Source organism: Eriocheir sinensis, chromosome 53 (assembly GCF_024679095.1).
Source record: "Eriocheir sinensis breed Jianghai 21 chromosome 53, ASM2467909v1, whole genome shotgun sequence".
NCBI classification, from domain to species: domain Eukaryota; kingdom Metazoa; phylum Arthropoda; class Malacostraca; order Decapoda; family Varunidae; genus Eriocheir; species Eriocheir sinensis.
This window is the reverse complement of record NC_066561.1, coordinates 3,950,322-3,976,316: the sequence shown is the minus strand read 5'-3', so window position 1 is coordinate 3,976,316 and position 25,995 is coordinate 3,950,322. Positions and strand designations below refer to the sequence as shown.

Here is a 25,995-nt window from a genome sequence, read left to right as displayed (position 1 = left end):
TCGAGTTAGGTTAGTTTTCTTAGGTTATGTGTCAGGAAATTTGCATCGCGCTTTCTGTTAACTCTTTTTCGTCGTAATTTAGCCCTGACAGTAGGCGTTCGGCCCATCCAGCTGTTCATCCTTCCTTAGGCCCCGTTCACACTGTGCGGACTTTGAGCCACGACAACCCAGCGACTTTTAGGTCCCCTTCACACTGTGCCGAATCAGCATCCGGCGATCGTTTCTAGACCTCTTTTCGACCATGTACGACCCTTTCACATCAACATTTCGCACCCAAGATCTCGAATACCCCGAGTCGCTGGGTTGTCGTGGCCCAGAGTCGGCACAGTGTGAACGGGGCTTTACGGGCTGGTCGATAAACGGGTACCTGGGGAAACCTGGGGAAGGTAAACTGTGGTAACCTGAATGTCACACTGGCCCCGTGTCCTGAGGTTAGGGTTCTCTCCCACCATACGCTCAAGGGCCAGTGTGACGGAGATGAGCACTGAGGTCACGCGCAGCTGATAGCATATGCTCCCAACTTTACCTTTACCTTTTCTCGTAATTAAGTTAAGTATGGTTAGGCCAGGCTACGTTCGGCTCTTTCGGCCACTTCTTTGGATTCTTTTTGGGAGCAGCGAGTAGCGGGCTTTTTTTTTTATATTATTGTTTCCTTTTTTTGTGCCCTTGAGCTGTCTCCTTTGTTGTAAAAAAAAAAGTTAAACCAGATTACGTTGGACAAAGCTAGGCCAGGCTACAGTTTGCAAAGTTACGCTATAGGCTACATTTGGCAAAGTTACGCAATAGGCTACATTTGGCAAGCTTCCATCACGTTACATTAACTTTTTTATCTATTTTTTTATTTATATTTTTTTACAGGAAAGGAAGGAGCTCAAGGGCGACAAAAAACAAAAAGTGTAAAATAAAAAAAAATGCCAATCGCTGCTCCCATGAAAGAATAAAGAGTGTCCAAAAGAGAGATCAATTTCGGGTTACATACATTACGTCAGACTAGCTTATATATAACAGATCGATCAAGGGGTAGTAGGTATGTAGGCCACTTAATATGCATGCCATCACCCATTTTCCGTCACCGAGTCAAGGGGTAACGCATCTATAAGCCGATTTCACAGTCCAACACAGTGTCTTCGTAACAGCCCGAACCAAACTTTAGAATCCCATACAATCCAAAATGGTGAGGTCTTCGATGCCACACTAAATACACAAGACTTTTCCTGTATAGTTTAATCAAATTTGTGAACTTAAATATAAACACCAGACACTGTACAAGGAAATTTCGAAGGCTCTGGTATTGGTTTGGGAGCTTACTAACCCATCATGGGGAACTGTGAAACTGGCCCTAATCTTCCCTGTACCGTGCTGTATCGACGCGTGTGGGTGCTCTGGTAGGTAAGGCGGCTGAGACACCTGTACACCGTTACCTGGCCACGCGATAAGCTCCACAGGTAATGAGTGTGTTCCCGCGATGCACCTGTTATCAGACTCTCAGGTAGATACTCATAATACACTTTTTATTTATTTATTTTTCTTTTTACAGTAAAGGAAACAGCTCAAGGTTAAAAAAGAAAGAAAACAATAATGAAAAAAAGCCCGCGAAATCCTATAAAAAAGAGTTGAGAGGAATGGCGATCTTGTATGTGTGTATGTGTTTGTATGTATGTATGTATGAAGCGGGCAGTTTATTCTGACTGAGGTAAATATACAGAACACCTAAAAGATTATGTATATGTGAATGTGTATATGTATGTATGTATGTATGTATAGTTATGTATGTATGTATGTAATGATGTGTCTGTGGTTGTATGAATTTTGATGTGTGTGTGTGTGTGTGTGTGTGTGTGTGTGTGTGTGTGTGTGTGTGTGTGTGTGTGTGTGTGTGTGTATTTATGTATGTGTCAGCGGGCATATTTTTTCTTTATAATATCTTACTCTGTCTCTATCGAACATAATATTGATTCTCAGGTCAATACAGTTCATTTAGTATGCACCGTTATGGGGGATGAATACGCTATTATGTCATTATTCGCTGCATTAACCGCATCACTTTCTCTCTATCGCCCGTGTGTCTTAAGCCCCGTTCACACTGTGCCGACTCTGGGCCACGACAACCCAGCGACTCCGGGAACACAGGTCTTGGGTGTGAAATGTTGAGATGAAAGGGTCGCACATAGTCTTTCCGACCTTATGCGTCCCTTCCACATCAAGATTTCACACCCAAGACCTCGTATACCCCGAGTCGCTGGGTTGTCGCGGCCCAGAGTCGGCAGTGTGAACGGGGCCTAAGTCTATATATACCAAGTCAAGTCACTCTGCTTCGAAACTGAAGGTAAAAAAAAAAAAAAAAAAAAAAAAAATACCCGCCAGTTCAGGGGTGATTAAAGTTGCGGGCGTGTGTGCACTTTGGATGTGCATGCTTGCTTTCTTTCACAGCGCGTTCAGGCAAGCCACTGATGAAAAAAATATGCCTTTTTATTGTGCTATTGCGTGACTAATTCCAATGCCTACAAACGGCGGTGTGGGTGTGAGGGAGGGCATGTTGAAGTGATTGATTTAAATTAGTCCGCCTTTCCTCGTTTTCTCTAAATCCCTGTTTCTACATTCTCTAGTTTGGCTCCAAGCAACGTCACGCATAAGCCACGCCTCTGCCGTGTCTCCTCCCACAAACCTGCGTATGACTTGACTTGGTGTATATAGACTTAGGTGGCCGCAACGTTGCCAGATTGTCGTACTCAGCCTCCTGTTTGCCGATTTCCGACCCAAACACTGCCTCCTCGACCCCAATAACTGCCTTCGTATATAGTTATCGTTAAAATGGTTAATTATTGGTGTTTTTTTTTGCAATAACTATGGCTCAGAAACCGGTAAATACGAGGCTCTGAGTACGATAATCTGGCAACGGTGCGTGGCTGTCTGTTGATGAAGTACGCTATTAGGCTATCGTTCGTTCCATTACCCCACCATTTTTCTCTTTGCATCAGGGAAGGGAGAGGGAATGAGAGGGAAACGAAGGAAGGAAATAGGAAGAGAAAGAGGAATAAATGAAATGGGTAAGAAAGAAATGGAGGAGAGAAAGGGAGAGAATGGCAAAGGGAAAATAGGGCATTACTATTTATCTTCTTCAATGTATACGGATGAGAACTTACCCTCCTTAAGATTAAATTACGTTATAGCAGGTAAAGAAAAGGTCAGGTTAGTACAGATTATGGAAAAAAAAGATGATTGACTAAAGGCAGACCGATAGATATAACATGGGTAAAGATGAGCTAGATAATTGACCAGGTAGACAGGCAGGTAGGGACAGGTAAATATATGATAAACAGGTGAGTCCAGGTAAAGGTTAGTATATAATATGGTAAAAAAAGATTGACTATAGGCAGACAGATAGATATAACATGGGTAAAGATGAGCTAGATAATCGACCAGGTAGACAGGCAGGTAGGGACAGGTAAATGTATGATAAACAGGTGAGTCCAGGTAAAGGTTAGTATATAATATGGTAAAAAAAGATTGACTATAGGCAGACAGATATATATATATATATATATAACATTGGTAAAGATGAGCTAGATAATCGACCAGGTAGACAGGCAGGTAGGGACAGGTAAATATATGATAAACAGGTGAGTCCAGGTAAGGGGTAGTATAGATTATGGTAAAAAAAAAACTGAATGACTATAGGTAGATAGATATAACATTGGTAAAGATGAGCTAGATAATTGACCAGGTAGACAGGCAGGTAGGGACAGGTAAATATATGATAAACAGGTGAGTCCAGGTAAAGGTGTACTAAACAATTAACACCAGGTAGACAATAGGTGATGGATAGGTGGAGTAAGGTAAGGCACAGCATCAACACAGGTAAGGGAATAATCAACAGGTGACCAGGTAAAGCACAGGTAAAGGTATACTAAGCAATTAACACAGGTAGACAAGACTAATCAACAGGTAGACAGAACAGGTATAGGTGGACCAAACTATCAACTCCAGGTACATAACATACAGGTATACCAAACAATTAACGCAGGTAACAAACAGACAGGTAAGGGAATGATCAACAGGTGACCAGGTAAAGCACAGGTAAAGGTGAACTAAGCAATCAACACAGGTAGGCAGAACAGTAATCACTCAACAGGTACACATAACAGGTAAAGATAACAGGTAAACCATCAACACAGGTAACAGACAGACAGACAGGTGAGGTGAGGCAAAGCACAGGACCGGCACACAGGTAGGAGGGAGGCGTGACGCAGGCAGGTGTGTTAGGTAAGGTGGCAGCTCAGCGTGACGAGGGTGACGCAATGTAACAAGGCGGTGGCTGATGTGACGGTGGCTGTGGTGTGAGGTCTGGGCTGGGCTGAAGATGATGTGTGGGGTGTTGGTGGTGTGCTGTGTGGGTTGGGGGGTTTGGGGGGTGGAGGGGGGGACTATGCTGTGGCTGTGTTTTGGGTGTTTTTTTATTTTTATTTTTTATTTTTTACAGCAAAGAAGTCAGTTCAAGGGCATAAAAAAAAGGAAACGAAGGTGTAAAAAAGCCTGTGGAGGAGAGGTAGATAGATTATTTGATAGTTGGATAGATAGATAGATAGATAGATAAGTCGGTTATTTGAAGGTATTTGAAGGTGGGTTTTTATTCCATTGCTGTAGAAATAGAAAGACAGTATCAATCAGTCAGTCGGTTAGTTAGATATGCATAGATAGAATAGATAGATAGATAGAAAGGAAGTATCAATCAGTCAGTAGGTAAGTTAGATATGAATAGATAGAATAGATATAATAGATAGATAGATAGATAGATAGATAGATAGATAGAAATGGAGTATCAATCAGTCAGTCGATTTTTTAAAGATATAAGTAGATAGATAGATAGACAGATAGATAGACTGATAGATAGATAGATAGATAGATAGGTGGATAGTTAGGTGGGTAAGAAGATAGATAAATAGGTAAATAGATAGATAGATAGATAGAAGTAAGGAGAGAGAGAGAGAGAGAGAGAGAGCGCAGCAACAAGATAACTTTTCGGTTCAAACTTCGTCGTATCTTGAACAACTTGTCTCCCCAAATAAAGTAAGACAAGACAAAACTTTTCCCTTTGAACTCCTGCGCGCTCGGACGAAGTGGTTTAATTTTTTTTACTAGTGTTTTTTTATTTAATTTTTTGTGGTGGTTTTGTTATTTTGTTCCATTTTATTTCGTTGCTTGGGATGAGAAGGCAACTGTTTTTCCTTATTTTTGTTTTCATTGTGGTTTTATTTGTTCCATTTTTTGTTGCTTAAATTTAGAAGGCAACTGTTTTTTCTTATTTTTGTTTTCATTGTGGTTTTATTTGTTCCATTTTTTGTTGCTTAAATTTAGAAGGCAATTATTTTTCTTATTTTTATTTTCATAGTGGTTTAATTTGTTCCATTTTCTGTTGCTTAAGTTTAGAAGGCAATTATTTTCCTTATTTTTATTTTCATAGTGGTTTAATTTGTTCCATTTTTTGTTGCTTAAGTTTAGAAGGCAATTATTTTCCTTATTTTTTATTTTCATAGTGGTTTAATTTGTTCCATTTTCTGTTGCTTAATTTTAGAAGGCAATTATTTTCCTTATTTTTATTTTCATAGTGGTTTAATTTGTTCCATTTTCTGTTGCTAAGTTTAGAAGGCAATTATTTTCCTTATTTTTATTTTCATAGTGGTTTAATTTGTTCCATTTTCTGTTGCTTAAGTTTAGAAGGCAATTATTTTCCTTATTTTTATTTTCATAGTGGTTTAATTTGTTCCATTTTCTGTTGCTTAAGTTTAGAAGGCAACTGTTTTTTCATTATTTTTATTTTCATAGTGGTTTAATTTGTCCCATTTTATTTTGTTGCTTAAGTTTAGAAGGCAACTGTTTTCATTTTTATTTTTTATTTTAAGGTTTTAAGCAATATGTATCCATTCGTATGTGCATTTTAATAACTTTACCTTCATCTTACTCTACCTTACCTAACCTTTCTTTACCTTACCTAACCTTATCTAACCTTACCTAACCTTATCTAACCTTACCTTACCTAACCTTTCCTTACCTAACCTTACCTTACCTAACCGTTTCTTACCTAACCTTACCTTACCTTACCTTACCTAACCTTCTCTAACCTTATACCACCTTACCTAACATTACGTTGCCTTAATCTTACTTTACCTTTCCTAACCTTACCTTACCTAATCTTTCCATACCTTGCCTAACCATATCTAACCTTACACTACCTTACCTAACATTACATTACCTTAATCTTACTCTACCTTACCTAACCTTTCCTCTTAGCTAACCTTATCTAACGTTTACCTTACCTAACATTACCTTACCTTACCTAACCTTACCTTACCCTGAAGTACCTTACCTATCCTTAACCGTAACTTTTTTTTACATTCTATAATCTTAACAACATCTATAGGAAGCTCATTTCTTATCCGTATGCCTCGAATAAGACACAAAATTGATATAGAAAAAAAATTATCCTTCCTATCGTTCCTCTTTTAATTCTTGGGCACTGTTTTCTTCTGTTCTTTGTCGAGAGTATCTAAAAAATTCTGATATATATTTTTACCCAGTGTTTGGCCGAGACTTTCGTTGTCAAGGGGAAGAAGTTTTTTTTTTTTTTATGTTCTTAGTGCACCTGGCTCCGTGGAAGGCACCTGCGTGTTTGATTAGAGGAAACAGGAATGGGTGCCGATTTTTATTTATTTATTTTATTTATTTTCATTTTATTTTGTTTGTATTTATTTATTTTTTTTTTTTTTTTTTTTGCGTGTGTGTGTGTGTGTGTGTGTGTGTGTGTGTGTGTGTGTGTGTGTGTGTGTGTGTGTGTGTGTGTGTGTGTTCCTGTTCTCCTCTTCCTCTCCACTTCCTCCTCCTTTCCTCTTTCGTCCCCTCCTCTTCCTCTCCACTTCCTCCTCCTTTCCTCTTTCGTCCCCTCCTCTTCCTCTCCACTTCCTCCTCCTTTCCTCTTTCGTCCCCTCCTCTTCCTCTCCACTTCCTCTTCCTTCCCTCTTTCGTCCCCTCCTCTTCCTCTCCACTTCCTCCTCCTTTCCTCTTTCGTCCCCTCCTCTTCCTCTCCACTTCCTACTCCTTTCCTTTTTCGTCTCCTCCTCCTTTCCACTTCCTCCTTTTTCTTTCTCTCCTCCTTTTCTTCTTCTTTTCCTTCTTTAGACATCGGGCAATTTAGCATCTGTCATTTTTTACGTGTAGTACCTCATCTGATTAATACCTGTGTTAGTACGTGGGCTAATGTGGTTTTCTTTCGCTATATCAAAGGGTATGTGGGATCACGTTAGTACTGTTTGTGTTACTTCCTGGGTGTTACTATTGGAATGTGTTACCTGAGTGTTACCTGTGCGTGGTAGTTTATGGGTTTATGAGTCGCATACTAAATATTTTGTCGCCCAAGTACACATATTTGACAAGGCTTTCGTAGGAGTTTTGGGCATTTCCAGGAGTAGTTTTATGACCCTGGTGGTAGTTTAACCCTTCTTCTGTACGGTGAACCTAAGGAAACGCTCATTTGACAAGGCTTTCGTAGGAGTTTTGGGCATTTCCAGGAGTAGTTTTATGACCCTGGTGGTAGAGTAACCCTTCTTCTGTGCCGTGAACCAAAAGAAACACTCATAAGAAGCCAATTGATCCCCTTCTTGACCTTTAGAAATACTGATGTGAAAAGCGAAAGTGTCTTATACCGACCTGTTCGATACGTGTTTCATTTGGTACGTGGGGCTGGGTATGCTAGTACTATGTCAGTGTTACTACATGTGCTAATATCTGAATGAGTTACCTGATCCTGTTACCTGTGTATGTTAACCTGTTGTTCTGCCCTTTATATTTGGCGCTTGTTTCTTCTTCCTTGTCATCTCGTATACGTGGGAAAGATATGTTATCCCGACCTGTGTTAATTATTGTGTAAACTGAGTGACTGCTATGCGAGTGTTACCTGTGTGTTACCTGCGTGTGTGTGTTACCTGTGCTGACCTGTTTTCCTCTCCCTTTTAACCGGTGCTTGAGATCGACATATTAGTACTGTGTGTGTGTGTGTGTGTGTGTGTGTGTGTGTGTGTGTGTTACTGTCTGGACGTATTACCTGTGTTAGTGTTACCTGCGTGTGTTGTTACCTGTGCTCACCTGTTTTCCTTTCCCTTATACCCGGTGCTTGAGATCGACATATTAGTACTGTGTGTGTGTGTGTGTGTGTGTGGCTGAGTGTTACTGTCTGGACGTATTACCTGTGTTAGTGTTACCTGCGTGTATTGTTACCTGTGCTCACCTGTTTTCCTTTCCCTTATACCCGGTGCGTGAGATCGACATATTAGAACTGTGTGTGTGTGTGTGTGTGTGTGTGTGTGTGTGTGTGTGTGTGTGTGTGTGTGTGTGTGTGTGTGTTACTGTCTGAACGTATTACCTGTGTTAGTGTTACCTGCCTGTTGTCACCTGTGCTCACCTGTTTTTGTCTTGTTCCAGCCGGCGCGTGGGATCGATATGTCCTCCCACTCGCCTGATGACACGGAAGACTTCCCCGGCCGGCTGCTGCACCAGGTGAGTGTGTCCAGGTGTGTGTGTGTGTGTGTGTGTGTGTGTGGTGTGTGTGTGTGTTAATCTTCTTTTCCTCTCCACTTCCTACTCCTTTCCTCTTTCGTCTCCTCTTCCTTCTCTTTTTTCTTCCTCTCCTCCTTTTCCTCTTCTTTTCCTTCTATTCTTTTGCTCTCTTCCTTTTTCCCCGCTCTCGTGTGTGTGTGTGTGTGTGTGTGTGTGTGTGTGTGTGTGTGTGTGTGTGTGTGTGTGTGTGTGTGTGTGTGTGTGTGTGTGTGTTTGCCTGCCTGTCTGTATGTTCGCTGATCTGCATAAATCTACACATAAAAAACTTCCTCAAAATTCCGTTCCGCTAACATTAAATCATTGACGAAGAAGGAAAAGAATAAGAATAATAATAATAAGAAGAAGAAGAAGAAAAAAAAGAGAAGGAGGAAATAAAAGTAAAAGAAAAGAAAAAAAGACGGAAAAGAAGAAAAAGAGGAAAAAGAAAAGACAACTAAGTGGAGAAAATAAACAATAACATCGGAAAGCAATATAATCCATTACTCCGAAGGAAAACAAAAACAAAAAAACAAAACAAAAAAAAAAAGAATGACGCAAGAAAACACACGATAACTCACGTTCCTTCGAGCGAGACATATTTTTTACGGTCCAGGAAGACAAACCAAGGAATAAAAAAACTATATAAAAAAGGAATACCTCGAATCCTGCCGCAGCTACCAGAAAGAAAACGGAAGACGCCACCGAATAAACAACATAATAAAAATGAATACCCCTAAAAATCTGTTGCTTTAGAGAAAACGGAGATATGGTAAGACAGATGGAAATAAAGCTAGGGTTATCTAAACATGCGCGGGTATGGTAAGAAAGATGTAAGTAAAGCTGGGGGGGATTCTTTAAAGCTGCGCGTGGTCTCAGTGCTCGCCTCCGTCACCCGTGGCCAGTGTGACATCCAGGATACCACAGTTTACCTTCCCCAGGTTTTCCCCTTTTCCGATACCCTACGCCCCTGTCCACCCAGCAGTGAATGGGCACCAGGTATTAATCGGGGGTTGTGTCCCGTCTCCTGGGGTCTGTTCCCTTCTCCTATAATTCCTTCACCTCCTGTCTCTCTCCGGCATATGACCACAGATGTTGCGCCGACTAAACGAAACTTTCCAACTTTCCAACCAGGTATTAATCGGGGGTTGTGTCCCGTCTCCTGCGGTCTGTTCCCTTCTCCTATAATTCCTTCACCTCCTGTCTCTCTCCGGCATATGACCACAGATGTTGCGCCGACTAAACGAAACTTTCGAACTTTCCAACCAGGTATTAATCGGGGGTTGTGTCCCGTCTCCTGCGATCTGTTCCCTTCTCCTATAGTTCCTTCCCCTTCTGTCTCTCTCCGGCATATGACCACAGATGTTGCGCCGACTAAACGAAACTTTCCAACTTTTCAGGTTACTCCCATTTACCGACCAGCCCGAAAAGAAGGATAATTTTTTTTTGTTAGATACGCACCGATTGCCCAGACGGATTCGAACCCAGCCCCGTGGATTCTTAGGTAGGCGTATTAACCACTTAACCATGGACGCGTGAGTATAGTTAGGTGTCTTAAAATGCTCCCGGTGCGTCTTAATTAACGTGAGGTCAAGCATTTTATCCTCCTCCTCCTCCTCCTCTTCCTCCTCCTCTGTTACTTCTTCCTCCTCCTTCTCCTCCTCCTCTGCTACCTCCTCCTCCTTCTCCTCTGATACCTCCTCCTCCTTCTCCTCTGATACCTCCTCCTCCTCCTCCTCCTTTTCTGCTACTTCTTCCTCCTCCTTCTCCTCCTCCTCTGCTACTTCCTCCTCCTCCTCCTCTGATACCTCCTCCTCCTTCTCCTCTGATACCTCCTCCTCCTCCTCTTCCTTCCCCTCACTTAATGATCGGAACAGACCCATTGAGCGAAGCAGCAGCCTTACTCACTCTAAATGCGCCAGGTTGCATTAATTAGGCTGGCTCCATCAGCTCCCCCGCGCCGCCTCTCTCCGCACCCAATCCTCCGCTTCTTAGGTCCAGTTTCACAGTTCCCCATGATGGGTTAGTAAGCTCCCAAACCAATACCAGAGCCTTCGAAATTTCCTTGTATAGTGTCTGGTGTTTATATTTAAGTTCACAAATTTAATGAAACTGCACAGGAAAAGTCTTGTGTATTTAGTGTGGCATGGAAGACCTCACCGTTTTGGATTGTATGGGATTCTATAGTTTGGTTCGGGCTGTTACGAAGACACTGTGTTGGACTGTGAAATCGGCTCATAATTACAACTTCTCCATTCCCCAATCCTCCAGTTCCAATCCCCCAGTTCCCATTCCCAAACCCTTATCCCCTATCTCCCAATCCTATGCCTCAACCACAGTCGTCTATCCTATCCTGTTTTTTTTTTTTTTTTTTTTTTACAGCAGAGAAGACAGTGCAAGCGCGTAAAAAAAAAGAAAATAATGAAAAAAAAGCCCGCTACTTGCTGCTTCTTTGTTCCATCCTTCAGTACTCTACCCCAATCCCCAATCACCCAATCCCCCATCTATTCCCCACCTCCCAATCCTTTCCTCCATCCCCTAATCGTCTTCCCTGTTCCTTAGTCTTCATTCCCAGGGCTCATATTCTATTTCCCAATCTCCCAATCCCCAATCCATCATCCCCCCCACCTCCCAATCCTCTGCTTCATCCCCTAATCATCTTCCCTATTCTCTAGTCTTCATTCCCAGGGCTCATATTCTATTTCCCAATCTCCCAATCCCCAATCCATCTCCCACCTCCCAATCCTCTGCTTCATCCCCTAATCATCTTCCCTATTCCCTAGTCTTCATTCCCAGGGCTCATATTCTATTTCCCTATCTCCCAATCTCCAATCCATCTCCCACCTCCCAATCCTCTGCTTCATCCCCTAATCCTCTTTCCCAGTCCTCATATTCTATTTCCCAATCTCCCAATCCCCAATCCATCTCCCACCTCCCAATCCTCTGCTTCATCCCCTAATCCTCTTTCCCAGTCCTCATATTCTATTTCCCAATCTCTTATCCTCCATCCCTATCCTCCAATCCTCTTCCTCATCCTTCAATTCTCTATTCCAATTTCCAATCCTCTTTTACGTTTTATCTCCAATTCTCTGTTCTTTTGCCCAAACGCCTGCCCCATCCTCCAATCCTCAATCCCAAATCATCTACCCCAATCCCCAATCTCCGTTACATCCTCATTCCCCAATCTTCTGCCTCATCCTACAACCTCCTATACCCAATCTCTCATCCCCCAATCCTCTACCCAATCCCCCACCTCCCTCCTCTTCCCCCTCCTATACCCAATCCTCCATCCCCCAATCCTCTACCCAATCACCACTTCCCACCTCTTTCCCATCCTTTCCCATCCCCCATCCCCCAATCCTCTACCCAATCCCCCACCTCCCTCCTCTTCCCCCTTCTTTCCCATCCCCCAATCCTCAACCCAATCCCCCACTTCCCATATCTTCCCCCTCCTTTCCCATCCCCCAATCACCACCTCCCTTCTCTTCCCCCTCCTTTCCCATCCCCCAATCCTCTACTCAATCCCCCACCTCTCACCTCTTCACCCTCTTTTCCCACTTCCCCTTCTTTTCCCATCCCCAATCCACTACCCAATCCCCCACCTCCCCTCTTCCCCTCCTTTCCCATCCTCCTCTTCCCATCCCCATCCCCCAATCCTCTAACCAATCCCCCACCTCCCACCTCTTCTCCTTCACCCCCTACCCCCATCCCCCATTCCCAGCCTCCGCCTCTCCGTCACAAATGCTCCTCTCCTCCGCCTCCTCCGTAAGTCGGGTTCACGGGTTCACTTGGGTCAACGAGCTGATGGGTGTGTTGCAAGACGGTAATGACGGTAATGACGGCTGACAGGTGTTGCTGGAGGTGTGTGAGTCGGAAATTACAGTGCTGTTACGACAGGAGCAATAACAACAACAACAACAACAACAACAACAACAACAACAACAACAGGAGTAACTAAAGCAATAAAATCCTCTTTGTCCTCTCCTTCTCCTTTTCTTCCTCCTCCTCCTCCTCCTCCTACTACTACTACTACTACTACTACTACTACTGCTACTACTGCTACTACTACTACTTCTTCTTCTTCTTCTTCTATAACTATACTACTACTACTACTTCTTCTATAACTATACTACTACTACTACTACTACTACTACTACTACTACTACCACCACTCCTGCCCCATCACCTCCGCCATGCACTCCTCCCGTTCCTCCTCCCTCGCGCCTCCATACCTTTCATCTAAATACATGCGAGGCGCTCCCTGCCCTGGTAACACGCGCACTAACAACTTGATTACCTAATTACATTACCTGGGCGCCCGACGCACTCCGCCTCGGCTTAAATTGAATTAAAACCGACGGAAAAACGGGAAAGGTCTTGTTGTCTGGCTGTCTTTGTTTTGTTTTGTTTTGTTTGTGTTGCGTCCTCGTGTTAGCTCGGAGGGAAGGTGAATTTTGTATGTTTATTTTTGTTTATTTTATTTTTGTCGTGTTCGAGTTAAATTGAATTAAAATTAACGGGAGAACAGGGAAGGTCTTGTTGTCTGTTTGCCTGGCTCTCCCTGTGTTGTTTGTTTTGTTTTGTTTTGTTTGTATTGTTTATTGTTTGTTTTGTTTGTTCGTAGTGTTTTCTTTTTTTGTTCTTGTTTCGTATTGTTTTGTTTTTTGTTGCGTTCTGTTTGTTCGTATTGTTTTCTTTTCTTTTTTGCGTTCTCTTGTTCATTCCGAGTAAAAGTAAAATTTGTAGTGTATCTTTATTCTCTTCTTTTATATTTTAAGTTCCCTTTTAAGTATATTTTCGTTCATTTTTTTTCTCTTTTTTTTTTAGTTATGTGATTCGCTCAAAGTAAACAGTCTTTTCTATGTCACCCATTTCTTACTTCCTTTATTTTCACCTTCCTTTATTTTTGTGTGTCGTTCCTTTTTTCTCTATTTAACTGCGTGATTCTCTCTTAAGTAAATTCAGTCTATACTCCCCATTTTCTCCTTCCTGTATTTCCATCTCTACCTTTTATTTCCGGTTCTCTCTTATTTTTTTTTTGTGTGTATCGCTCCTGTTTTCTCTCTATTTAATTGCGTGATTCTCTCTCTTAAGTAAATTCAGTCTATATTCCCCATTTCTTCCTTCCAGTATTTCCATCTATCCCTTTCATTTCCGGTTCTCTCTCTCCTTTATTTTTGTGTATCGCTCCTGTTTTCTCTCTTTATTAAGTTGGGTAATTCTCTCTAAGTCAATTCAGTATATTCCCCATTTCTTCCTTCCTGTATTTCCATCTTTCTCTTTCATTTCCTGTTCTCTCTCTCTCAGTAAAGTTCAATTTGTATTCCCGCGCGTGATTGTCCGGTGTGTTTCGTTCACCTGCCTCGCCTTTCATTAATTAGACAAAGGTGTGTAGAGAGAGAGAGAGAGGTCAATAGTGTGAGGCGGGGTACGGTTTCTCGTGTTTCCTTGTTTTCCGTTCTCTCTCTCTCTCTCTCTCTCTCTCTCTCTCTCTCTCTCTCTCTCTCTCTCTCTCTCTCTCTCTCTCTCTCTCTCTCTCTCTCTCTCTCTCTCAAGGCCATAAGAAAGAAAAAAGAAAAGAAAATGCAAAAAAAAAAGCCATTTAAAGACAGTTCCTTCGTCACGTCAAGTTACAATTACATTCCTTTTTTTATATTTTTTAACTGAACTGCCACTTACCTGTCTCACCTTTCGTTAATTAGGCAGGTAAATGTAGGTTAATATATGTTAACTACCCTGAGTTTTCGTTCAGTAGTTCGCTCTAAGAAAGGCTGATTTGTATTCTTCGTTATCAAGGTGAGTGTTCCATTTTAGTTGTCTCACGTGTTCTTAATTGGCCAGGTAAAGGTGTGCAAATATAGGTAAATACCGCGGATTTTCATTTGATAGCTCGCTTCATTGTAGATTAATTAACATACCTCTTAGTAATTGAATCGCGTGTTGTTTCCCGTCTCACCTTTCGTTAATTAGCCAGGTAAAGGTGTGTAAATATAGGTTAATACAGCGGATTTTCATTTAATAGTTCTCTCCAGGTAAAATTAGTTCACATTTCTCTTTGTATTGAATTGAGTGTTGTTACCCGTCTCACCTTTTGTTAATTAGCCAGGTAAATGTAGGACAATATAGGTAAATACTGTGAGTTTTTGTTTAATAGTTCGCTCCAGGTAAGGTTAACTCATATACCTCTTCATAATTAAATCGAGTGTTGTTACCTGTCTCACTTTTTGTTAATTAGACAGGTAAATGTAGGTAAATATAGGTAAATACTGTGAATTTTTGTTTAATAGTTCGCTCCAGGTAAGGTTAACTCATATACCTCTTCGTAACTGCATTGAGTGTTGTTACCTGTCTTACCTTTCGTTAATTAGACAGGTAAATGTAGGTAAATATCGGTAAATACTGTGAGTTTTCGTTTAATAGTTCGCTCCAGGTAAGGTTAACTCATACACCTCTTCATAATTAAATTGAGTGTTGTTACCTGTCTCACCTCTCGATAATTAAACACGTAAATGTAGGTATATACAGGTAAATACCATGAGTTTTCGTTTAATAGTTCGCTCAAAGGTAAGGTTAATTCACGTCCTTGTTCGTAATTAAATTAAGTATTGCGTATAACCTGTCTCACCTGTCGTTAATTAAGCTGGTAAATGCAGGCAAATAAATACGTACCGCGAGTTTTCATTTAATAATTTGCTCCAAGGTTGAGTTAACGTATATTCCTGTTCATAATTAACCCGGTAGCAGCGGGGATCATGTTTCTTAATGGTCCCTCTAAGCGAGAAAAAAAGAGAAAAAATCATCACTCACACAAACCATTTCATAATATATATCAAAGCATTTGTGATCAGTTTATGTATCATCTATTTTTGGGGGTTTATATCATGGCACAAATTTGGCCCGTCGCTGCTACACGGTTAAAGTGAGTGTTCGTTGATGAACCTGGTAGCAGCGACGGGCCAAATTCCTGCCATGATATAAACCTCCCAAAATAGATGATGCATAAACTGATCACACATGCGTTGATATATATTACCTAACCTAACCTAACCTAACCTAACCTAACCTAACCTAACCTAACCTAACCTAACCTAACCTAACCTAACCTAACCTAACCTAACGTAACCTAACCTAACCTACCCTAACCTAACCTAACCTAACCTAACCTAACCTAACCTAACATAACCTAACCTAACCAAACTAACCTAACCTAACCTAACCTAACCTAACCTAACCTAACCTAACCTAACCTTACCTAACCTAACCTAACCTAACCTAACCTAACCTAACCTAACCTAACCTAACCTAACCTAACCTAACCTAACCTAACCTAACCTAACCTAACCTAAGAAACATGACCCCTGCAGCTACCGGGTTAAGCAGGTGAGTCTAGGTTTACTTGAGGTGGTAGCTTTCTTCTCTTATTTTCGTGTTTTTTTGCTTTAGTTTAGTACAAGTAAAACGAGCAACCAATATTCCCCTTCGTGGTTAAATTGAGTGAGGCATTTTACCTGTCGCACCTTTTGTTTATTAGGCAAAGGTGTGCAATATAGGTGAATGGCGTGAGTTCATTCCAAGGTAGATTGATTCATACCTGCTCTTAATTAAATTGGCTGATAGAATATACCTGTCTCACCTTTCGTTTATTAGGCAAAGGTGTGCAATATAGGTGAATGGCGTGAGTTCATTCCAAGGTAGATTGATTCATACCTGCTCTTAATTAAATTGACTGATGGAATTTGCCTGTCTCACCTTTTGTTTATTAGGCAAAGGTGTGCAATATAGGTGAATAGCGTGAGTTCATTCCAAGGTAGATTTATTCATACCTGCTCTTAATTAAAATGACTGATGGAATTTACCTGTCACACCTTTCGTTAATTAGGCAAAGGTGTGTAATATAGTTGAATAGCGTAAGTTCATTCTAAGGTAGATTAATTCATACCTGCTCTTAATTAAATTGACTGATGGAATTTACCTGTCTCACCTTTCATTAATTAGGCAGACAGGTGGAAAATGGAGGTATATAAATACTGTGAGGTGAAAACTGGTATAGGTTATCTTTTTTCGCTCTCTAGTTCACTCCAAACCAAAGCTAAATTCCGCATTCCTTTCCGTAATTGAGTTGAGGGTCGCGTTCACCTGTCCCACCTTTCGTTATTAATTAAGCAAAGGTGTGAGGTAGTAATTGGTTTCTATTATTATGCTCTTCCTTTCCGGTTCTTTCATTAATGTTACCTCGCGTATTTGTTTGTGAATAGATTTGATTTAATTTCCTTACCTTTTGTTAGTTAAGATAGAGGGTAGAGGGACGAGAGGTTAGAGGATGCGGCAGAGGAGCGATGGATGAGAATGTAGCAGGATTGAGGGATGGGACAGAGGATTGAGGGATGGGACAGAGGATTAAGGGATGGAACAGAGGATTGAGGGATGGAACAGAGGATTGAGGGATGGAACAGAGGATTGAAGGATGGGACAGAGGATTGAGGGATGGGACAGAGGATTAAGGGATGGAACAGAGGATTGAGGGATGGAACAGAGGATTAAGGGATGGAACAGAGGATTGAAGGATGGGACAGAGGATTGAGGGATGGGACAGAGGATTGAGGGATGGAACAGAGGATTGAGGGATGGAACAGAGGATTGAGGGATGGAACAGAGGATTGAGGGATGGGACAGAGGATTGAGGGATGGGACAGAGGATTGAGGGATGGAACAGAGGATTGAGGGATGGGACAGAGGATTGAGGGATGGGACAGAGGATTGAGGGATGGAACAGAGGATTGAGGGATGGGACAGAGGATTGAGGGATGGGACAGAGGATTGAGGGATGGAACAGAGGATTGAGGGATGGAACAGAGGATTGAGGGATGGGACAGAGAATTGAGGGATGGGACAGAGGATTGAGGGATGGAACAGAGGATTGAGGGATGGAACAGAGGATTGAGAGATGGGACAGAGGATTGAGGGATGGAACAGAGGATTGAGGGATGGAACAGAGGATTGAGGGATGGGACAGAGGATTGAGGGATGGAACAGAGGATTGAGGGATGGAACAGAGGATTGAGAGATGGGACAGAGGATTGAGGGATGGAACAGAGGATTGAGAGATGGGACAGAGGATTGAGGGATAGGACAGAGGATTTAGGGATGGGACAGAGGATTGAGGGATGGAACAGAGGATTGAGGGATGGAACAGAGGATTGAGGGATGGAACAGAGGATTGAGGGATGGAACAGAGGATTGAGGGATGGGACAGAGGATTGAGGGATGGAACAGAGGATTGAGGGATGGAACAGAGGATTGAGGGATGGAACAGAGGATTGAGGGATAGGACAGAGGATTGAATTTCACTCAAACAATTGAATCAGACACCACATAAATATTACCAGTGTGTGTTTGAATGAATACAAAGATAACCGCATACTCTGATTTAACTCTAGGATGTCTCGTGGATCATCACTAAATAAAAATTAAAATATCTGGATAGACTACTCTTTAACCCGCTACCGCTTTATGGCTTCTAAAATAGTCCCTCCGCCAGGTATGTACCCCGCGTTTGGTGATGTTAGGTGCACCCATTTGGCAAAGGTGGGCAAAGAGCTAAATAATGTTCGGTGGTATTTGATGTTGCATATATAATTTTCCCTTCCAGTTCTATCGGTAAGTTAATTTCGCAATCCTGCTTATAATTAGATCGAGTATTTTATTTCCCTGGCTCACCTTTCGTTAATGAGGCAGGTGGAGATGTGTAATTGGAGGTAAATGTTGGAAGGTGACATTATCATATTTTGGTTTTATAAACGTTCTCTTGTTCGCTTTGAGCCAGGTTAAAATCACTCTCGTTTTACTTTCACCTTTCGTTAATTAGGCAGGTGGAGGTGTGTAATTAGAGGTAAATGTTGGAAGGTGACACTATCATATTTTGGTTATTCATTCGTTCTCTTGTTCTCTTTGAGCCAGGTTAAAATCACTCTCCTTTTCCTTCCACCTTTCGTTAATTAGACAGGTGAAGGGATGTAATTAGAGGTAAATATTGAAAGGTGACTTCTTATTTATCTCATTTCAGAGTCTTCGTTTTCTAGTTCATTCTGAGTAAAGCTTGATTCATATTCCTTTACCCCACCTTTCGTTAATTAGACAGGTGAAGGGATGTAATTAAAGGTAAATATTGAAAGGTGAGATCTTATTTATCTCATTTAAGGATCTTCGTTTTCTAGTTCATTATGAGTTAAGCTTAATTCACATTCCTTTCTCTCACCTTTCGTTAATTAGACAGGTGAAGGGATGTAATTAGAGGTAAACATTGAAAGGTGAGTTTTTTATTTATCTCATTCAAGGGTCTTCGTTCTCTTGTTAATTCTGAGTCAAGCTTAATCCATATTCCTTTATCTCTCACCTTTCGTTAATTAGACAGGTAAAGGGATGTAATTAGAGGTAAACATTGAAAGGTGAGTTATTATTTATCTCATTTACGGGTCATCATTCTCTTGTTCAATCTGAGTCAAGCTTAATCCATATTCCTTTATCTCTCACCTTTCGTTAATTAGACAGGTGAAGGGATGTAATTAAAGCTAGATATTGAAAGGTGAGTTCTTATTTATCTCATTCAAGGGTCTTTGTTTTCTAGTTCAGTCTGAGTCAAGGTTAATTTATATTCCTTTCTCTCACCTTTCGTTAATTAGGCAGGTAAAGGGATGTAATTAGAGGTAAACATTGAAAGGTGAGTTTTTTATTTATCTCATTTACGTGTCTTCGTTTTCTAGTTCGCTAGTTCCTAGTAGCGCTAAAGACAGACTGGTTGATTGGGTGTTTGGTGATTTAAGGAGGAGGAGTAGGAGGAACGCACTTTACTTTTTTCTCTCTCGTTAATTAGGCGGACAAAAGATATTAATTAGGAGTAAAAATTAAGAGGTGGCTTCGTATGATTTTATTTCAGTATTATTTCGTTTTCTCTCTCTCTCTCTCTCTCTCTCTCTCTCTCTCCACATTAGTAAAATCCATATTATTTTTTCTTCCTGTCTCACCTGTCTTTAATTAAGCAAGCAAAGGTGTGCAATTAGAAGAAAATATTATCAGTTGGCTTTCTTATTATTTTGTTTTAGTATATATTCAATCTTTTATTCGTTTTTAGTCAAGAGTTTTCAAGAGGAGGGTATCAGGACATCTCTCCTTTCGTATTTGACCTTGCTTTCGGCCACCTCTTTTGTTTCTTTTTTAGGAGCAGCGAGTAGCGGGCTTTTTTTATTATTGTTTTCTTTTTTTTTGTGCCCTTGAGCTGTCTCCTTTGTTGTAAAAAAAAAAAAAAAGTTAAATTCACATTCCTGTTTCGGTGTAAAAGACTAAATCGTGCGTGTCTCTCTCACCTGGCCCACCCGTCGTTAGTCAGGCAGGTAAAGGTGTGTAAAGTGAAGGCAAGTAATGGGAAGGGGCGCTTTTCCTGACTTATTTTGTGATGTTTTCGTTCTATATTTCGTTCTCTCTAAAATTAAAATCGTACTCCTATTTTTTTTTTGTATTTAATTTTACTTCGTTTTTCTCTCGCAACTTTTTTTTTTTTTTTACCGATAAAGGCGTGGAAGTAGATGTCAATATTGGTAGGTGGCAACTATTCACTTATTTTCCTTATTTTTTCGTTCCTGGTTTATTTTGTAATGTTTCTGTTCTATTTTTCGTTCTCTCTAAAGTTAAAATCGTACACCTGTTTTTTTTAATTTGATTTTACTTTGTTTTCCTCGCAACTTTTTTTTTTTTTTTTTTACCGATAAAGGCGTGTAAATAAATGTCAATATTGGTAGGTGGCAACTATTCACTATTTTTCTTATAATTTCGTTCGTGGCTTATTTTGTAATGTTTTCGTTGTATATTTCGTTATCTCTAAAGTTAAAATCGTACACCTTTTTTTTTTTATATATATTTAATTTTACTTTGTTTTCCTCTCGCAACTTTTTTTTTTTTACCGAATAAAGGCGTGTAAATAAGTGTCAATATTGGTAGGTGGCAACTATTCACTTTATTATTATTTCGTTTTTCATTTCCTTCGTTGTAAAGTAAAAATCTAATTCATGTTTTTTTCTTTTTAATTTTGCTACGTTTTCCTCTCTCACCGTTCCTTAATTACGCCGGGAAATGCGTAAAATGAAGGGCAGTATTGGAAAGCGGAATCTCTTAACTTTTATATTTTTTTCGTTATCCAGTTCGTTCTGTGTAAAGTTTAAAGCGTTTTCCCGTTTGTTATTAAATTTTCCTTGATTTACCGAACGTCGGGTATAGTGCTTGGAGGAATGAGGGGTAGGAAGAAGAGGAGGAGGAGGAGGAGGAAGAGGAGGAGGCGGAGGAAGATGAGGAGGAGGAGGAAGAGGAGGAGGAGGAGGAGGAGGAGGAAACTATGCAAAGGAAGGGAAAAAGAGAGCAAGGAGATGAAAGAAGACGAGGAGGAGGAGGAGGAGGAAGAGGAGGAGGCGGAGGAAGATGAGGAGGAGGAGGAAGAGGAGGAGGAGGAGGAGGAGGAAACTATGCAAAGGAAGGGAAAAAGAGAGCAAGCAGATGAAAGAAGAGGAGGAGGAAAAGGAGGAGGAGGAGGAGGAATTTACAGGAATGCGATTTTAACTACGCTATTTGTTATTCAGATTAGTACAGGTGTGTAAATGAGTGTAAGTATTGCGACCTGGTAACTCTCTCTCTCTCTCTCTCTCTCTCTCTCTCTCTCTCTCTCTCTCTCTCTCTCTCTCTCTCTCTCTAATTAGGCCAGTCAAGGTGTGTAAATACAGGTAGGTGGGAATTCTTCACTTATTTTTTTTATTATTTCGTTTTTCATTGTGTTCTTTGTAAACCTCAGTTCGCCTTCCTTTTCATGGTTTTAATTTTGCCGCGTTTACCTGTCTCACCTTTCTCTAAGTAGGCAGGCAAAAAAAAAAAAAAAAGGAAAAAGAGGGAAATGAAGGGAAAAAGTGATTGAATCGTAGAGGAAAAAACCCAAGGGAAAAGAGAAGGAAAGTGATTAAACGGGGAAAAAAAGTAAAGGAGGGATTGAAGTCTAGCAAAAAAAAGAAAATAAAGCGGGAAATAAAGGGAAAAAGTTATTGAATCGTAGAGGAAAAAACCCAAGGGAAAAGAGAAGGAAAGTGATTGAACGGGGAAAAAAAGTAAAGGAGGGATTGAAGTCTAGCAAAAAAAAGAAAAAAAAACGGGAAATAAAGGGAAAAAGTTATTGAATCGTAGAGGAAAAAACCCAAGGGAAAAGAGAAGGAAAGTGATTGAACGGGGAAAAAAGGAAAGGAGCGATTGAAGTCTAGGAAAAAAAAGGAAAAAAAAGCGGGAAATAAAGGGAAAAAGTGATTGAATCGTAGAGGAAAAAAAAACAAGGGAAAAGAGAAGGAAAGTGATTGAAACGGGAAAAAAAGTAAAGAAGCGATTAAAGTCTAGCAAAAAGGAAAAAAAAGAGTTAAGTGAAAAGAGGAATGAAAGTGATTGAAGAGGAAAAGAGTAAAAAAGATTATCAAAGGAAAACTAATTATTTTTTTACGTTTTTTATTCAGTTTGCGGTAAAATTTTCGCATTCCTGTTTATGATTTAATTTTGCTGCATTTACCTGCCTCATCTTCCTCTAATTAGGCAGGCAAAGGTGTGCAAATAGACGTGGGTGCCAATTCTTTATTTATTTTTATGGTTTTCTTTATTCAGTTTGCGGTAAAATTTTCGCATTCCTGTTTATGATTTAATTTTGCTGCATTTACCTGCCTCACCTTTCGCTAATTAGGCAGGTAAAGGTGTGCAAATAGACGTAGGTGCCAATTCTTTATTTATTTTTATGGTTTTCTTTATTCAGTTTGCGGTAAAATTTTCGTGTTCCTGTTTATGATTTAATTTTGCTGCATTTACCTGTCTCATCTTCCTCTAATTAGGCAGGCAAAGGTGTGCAAATAGACGTGGGTGCCAATTCTTTATTTAATTTTTATGGTTTTCTTTATTCATTTTTTCGGTAAAATTGTCGCATTCCTGTTTATGATTTAATTTTGCTGCACTTACCTGCCTCACCTGTCGCTAATTAGGCAGGCAAAGGTGTGCAATAAGAGGTGGATGCCAACTCTTTATTTACTCTTTATGGTTTTCTTTATTTAGTTTGCTGTAAAATTGTCGCATTCCTGTATATGATTTAATTTTGCTGCATTTACCTGCCTCATCTTCCTCTAATTAAGCAGGTAAAGGTGTGTAAATAGACAGGTGCCACACTCTTTATTTAATTTTTATGGTTTTCTTTATTCAGTTTTTCGGTAAAATTGTCGCATTCCTGTTTATGATTTAATTTTGCTGCATTTACCTGTCTAATCTTCCTCTAATTAGGCCGGTAAAGGTGTGTAAATAGACGTAGGTGCCAACTCTATTTATTTTTATGCTTTTTCTTATTCAGTTTTGTGGTTAAATTGTCGCATTCCAGTTTTTTATTTAATTTTGCTGCATTTACCTGCCTCATCTTCCTCTAATTAGGCGGGCAAAGGTGTGTAAAATAAGATGCGTAATTGAAGGTGGCAACAATTTTTTTATTTATATTTTTTTTCTCGTCTATTTCCCTCTTCGCAAACCTAAAATCGTATTCCTGTTTATGGTTTCATTTTGCTTCCTTTACCTGTCTCACCTTCCTCTAATTATCCAGGTAAAGGTGTTAAATACAGAGCTAGGTGGCTACTCTTCACTTATTTTCTTTATATTTCGTTGTTTTCTTCCCTCTTCGCAAACTTAAATTCGCCTTCCTGTTCATGGTTTCATTTTGCTTCCTTTACCTGTCTCACCTTCCTCTAATTATCCAGGTAAAGGTGTGCAGATAGATGCAAATATTGGTAGCTGGCAATTCTTCACATTCTTTCTTTTTACTTTTTTCGTTGTCTACCGTATTTTTTTTGTTCATCACGATTCGTATTTCTGTTTATGGTTTAATTTTGCTAAGTTTACCTGTCTTTCCTTCCTCTAATTATCCAGGTAAGCTAGGTGGCAACTCTTCACTTATTTTCTTTATATTTCGTTGTCCGCTTCCCTCGTTGCAAACCTAAATTCGCCTTCCTGTTTATGGTTTCATTTTGTTTCCTTTACCTGTCTCACCTTCCCCTAATTAGCCCGGTAAAGGTGTGCAAGTATATAGCTAGGTGGCAACTCTTCACTTATTTTCTTTATTATTTCCTTTTCCTCTTCCCTCGTTGCAAACCTAAATTCGCAATCCTTTTTATGGTTTCATTTTGTTTCCTTTACCTGTCTCACCTTCCTCTAATTATCCCGGTAAAGGTGTGCAAGTATATAGCTAGGTGTCAACTCTTCACTTATTTTCTTTATTTTTCCTTTTCCTCTTCCCTCGTTGCAAACCTGAATTCGCAATCCTTTTCATGGTTTCATTTTGCTTCCCTTACCTGTCTCACCTTCCCCTAATTAGCTCGGTAAAGGTGTGCAAATACGTGTAACTATTGCGTGCTGGCAGGGAATGTGTTTGGGTTGCTTTTCTTATGGAGGGTCAGTATTTTTTTCCACATTTTCTTTCTTTTTCCCTTCTTTATTACCCTCCTTGCTGCACTTCGCCTCTTTCTGTTTCTTCTTTTTTCTTGTGGTTCTCTTTTCTCTCCTCCTCTCTTCTCTTCCTCTTTTCTTTTCCCATTTTCTTTCTTTTTTCTTTCTCTGTTATGTTTTTCCTTCTTTTTGTTTTTTTCTTTCTTGTTGGTTTCTTTCCTCTCTCTCTCTCTCTCTCTCTCTCTCTCTCTCTTTCCATCCTTCCCTCCGGCATAATCCTACCTCCTCCTCCTTTAAATTCCTCCTCCTCCTCCTCCTCCTCTTCCTCCTCCTCCTCCTCTGCTTTCATCTCCTTGCTTCTCTTTTTCCCTTCCTTTGCATAGTTTCCTCCTCTTACTCCTCCTCCTCTTCCTCCTCCGCCTCCTCCTCTTCCTACCCCGCTTTCCTCCACTCTTACGCCCTCCTCCTCCTCCTCCTCCTCCTCCGCAACTCATCCACCCATCCACCCACCGCGCCACCCTCCTCCCCCTCTCTCTCTCTCCTCTCTTTCTCTCTTTCCCTCTCTCTCTCTCTCCTCTCTCCCACTCTCTCCACCTTTGCCCTCACAACTACGCGGTCTCTCGGCGCGGAAGGAGAGAGGGAGAGGTAGAGAGAGGGAAAGAGAGAGAGGGAGACAAGTCCTTCACTCTCCTTCAGACCGAGAGGAAAAAGGAAATGAAAAGTGAATGATGGATGAAAAAGGAAATGAAAAGTGTGTGTGGTGAAGGGGAAAGGAGAGGATAAAAGTGTGACTAGAAGGAAAAGGAAAAAGAGTGCGGTTGAGGAAGGGAAACAAAAGTGCGATTTACGACGGGAAAAGAAAAAAAATGTAATTGCCAAATGAAAGGAGAAAAGTGAAGAAGGAAAAGGAAAGAAATGTGTGACTGACGATGGAAGACAAAAAAAAGACGAAGAAAAAGGGAAAAAAAAGTGCAACGGGCGGAGGAAAAGGAAAAAAAAGTTACTGGTGAAGGAAAAGGAAAAGGGAAAAGTGTAACTGAGAAATGTAAAGGAAAAAAAAGGTGATAGACAAATGAAAAGGAAAGAAAATGCAAGTGGGAAAAGAGAAGGGAAAAAACTGTGACTAACTAAGAGAAGGAAAAAAGTGAGACGAAGAAGGAAAATGGAAAGGAAAAGGGAAAAAAAGTGTAACGGACGAAGAGAAGGAAAAAACAGCGTGACAGACGGGGGAAAAGGGAGAAAAAATGTGTCGGAAAGCAAAAAAAAAAAAGAATAACGAATGAAAGGAAAAAAAGAGGAAAACGAAATGATAAAAGTGATGGAAATGAATCAAAGAGTAAAAAACGATTAGGGAAAAGAGGAAAAAAGTGATTGAACAGTGAAAAAAGAGGAAAAAATAGTGATTGAAGGGAAGCAAAGATGAAAAAAAAAAGAGTTAAGGGAATAAGAAAAGTGTGATTGAAGTGGAATTATAGAACAACAAAAAAAAGGTTAAGGAAAAAGATGAAAAAAATGGAAATAAAAGTGAAGAAAAAAGAAAAAGAACGTGATTGAAGAGGAAAATGACACAAAGTTATAAAAGAGGAGAAAAACACAAAATAAAACGTCACTGAAGAGGAAAAAAGGAAAATAAAAAAAATGGTTGAAAAGGAAAAAAAGAAAATGTGATTGAAAGGAAAAAGTACAATTGAGCGATAAAAGAGTAACAAAAAGAAGGAAAAAAAGGAAAAATAGTGAAATAATGGAATAAGGTAATAGAGGAGGAAAAGGAAAATAAGTAAACGAATAGATTGAAAGAGGAAAAGAGGAAAATAAAAAGGAGATCTAAGAGAAAGAAAAAGTGAGATGAAAATATGACCGAAGGAAAAAATGAAAATATGACCGGAGGAAAATAGGTAAGATTGAGTGTGATCGAAGAGGAAAAAA

The 25,995-nt window shown here is 40.2% G+C and overlaps 1 protein-coding gene across 1 annotated transcript in view; it reads left to right on the top strand.

Annotated features, from left to right (window-relative positions):
• The window catches only part of LOC126983206 (uncharacterized), a 79,676-nt gene that overhangs the window by 32,009 nt on the left and 21,672 nt on the right, over nt 1-25,995 (top strand). The window contains exon 2 of the mRNA XM_050835817.1: nt 8,473-8,547. Coding sequence (XP_050691774.1) covers nt 8,491-8,547 — 57 coding nt within the window. The 5' untranslated portion in view covers nt 8,473-8,490. The remainder of the gene's footprint in view (nt 1-8,472; nt 8,548-25,995) is intronic.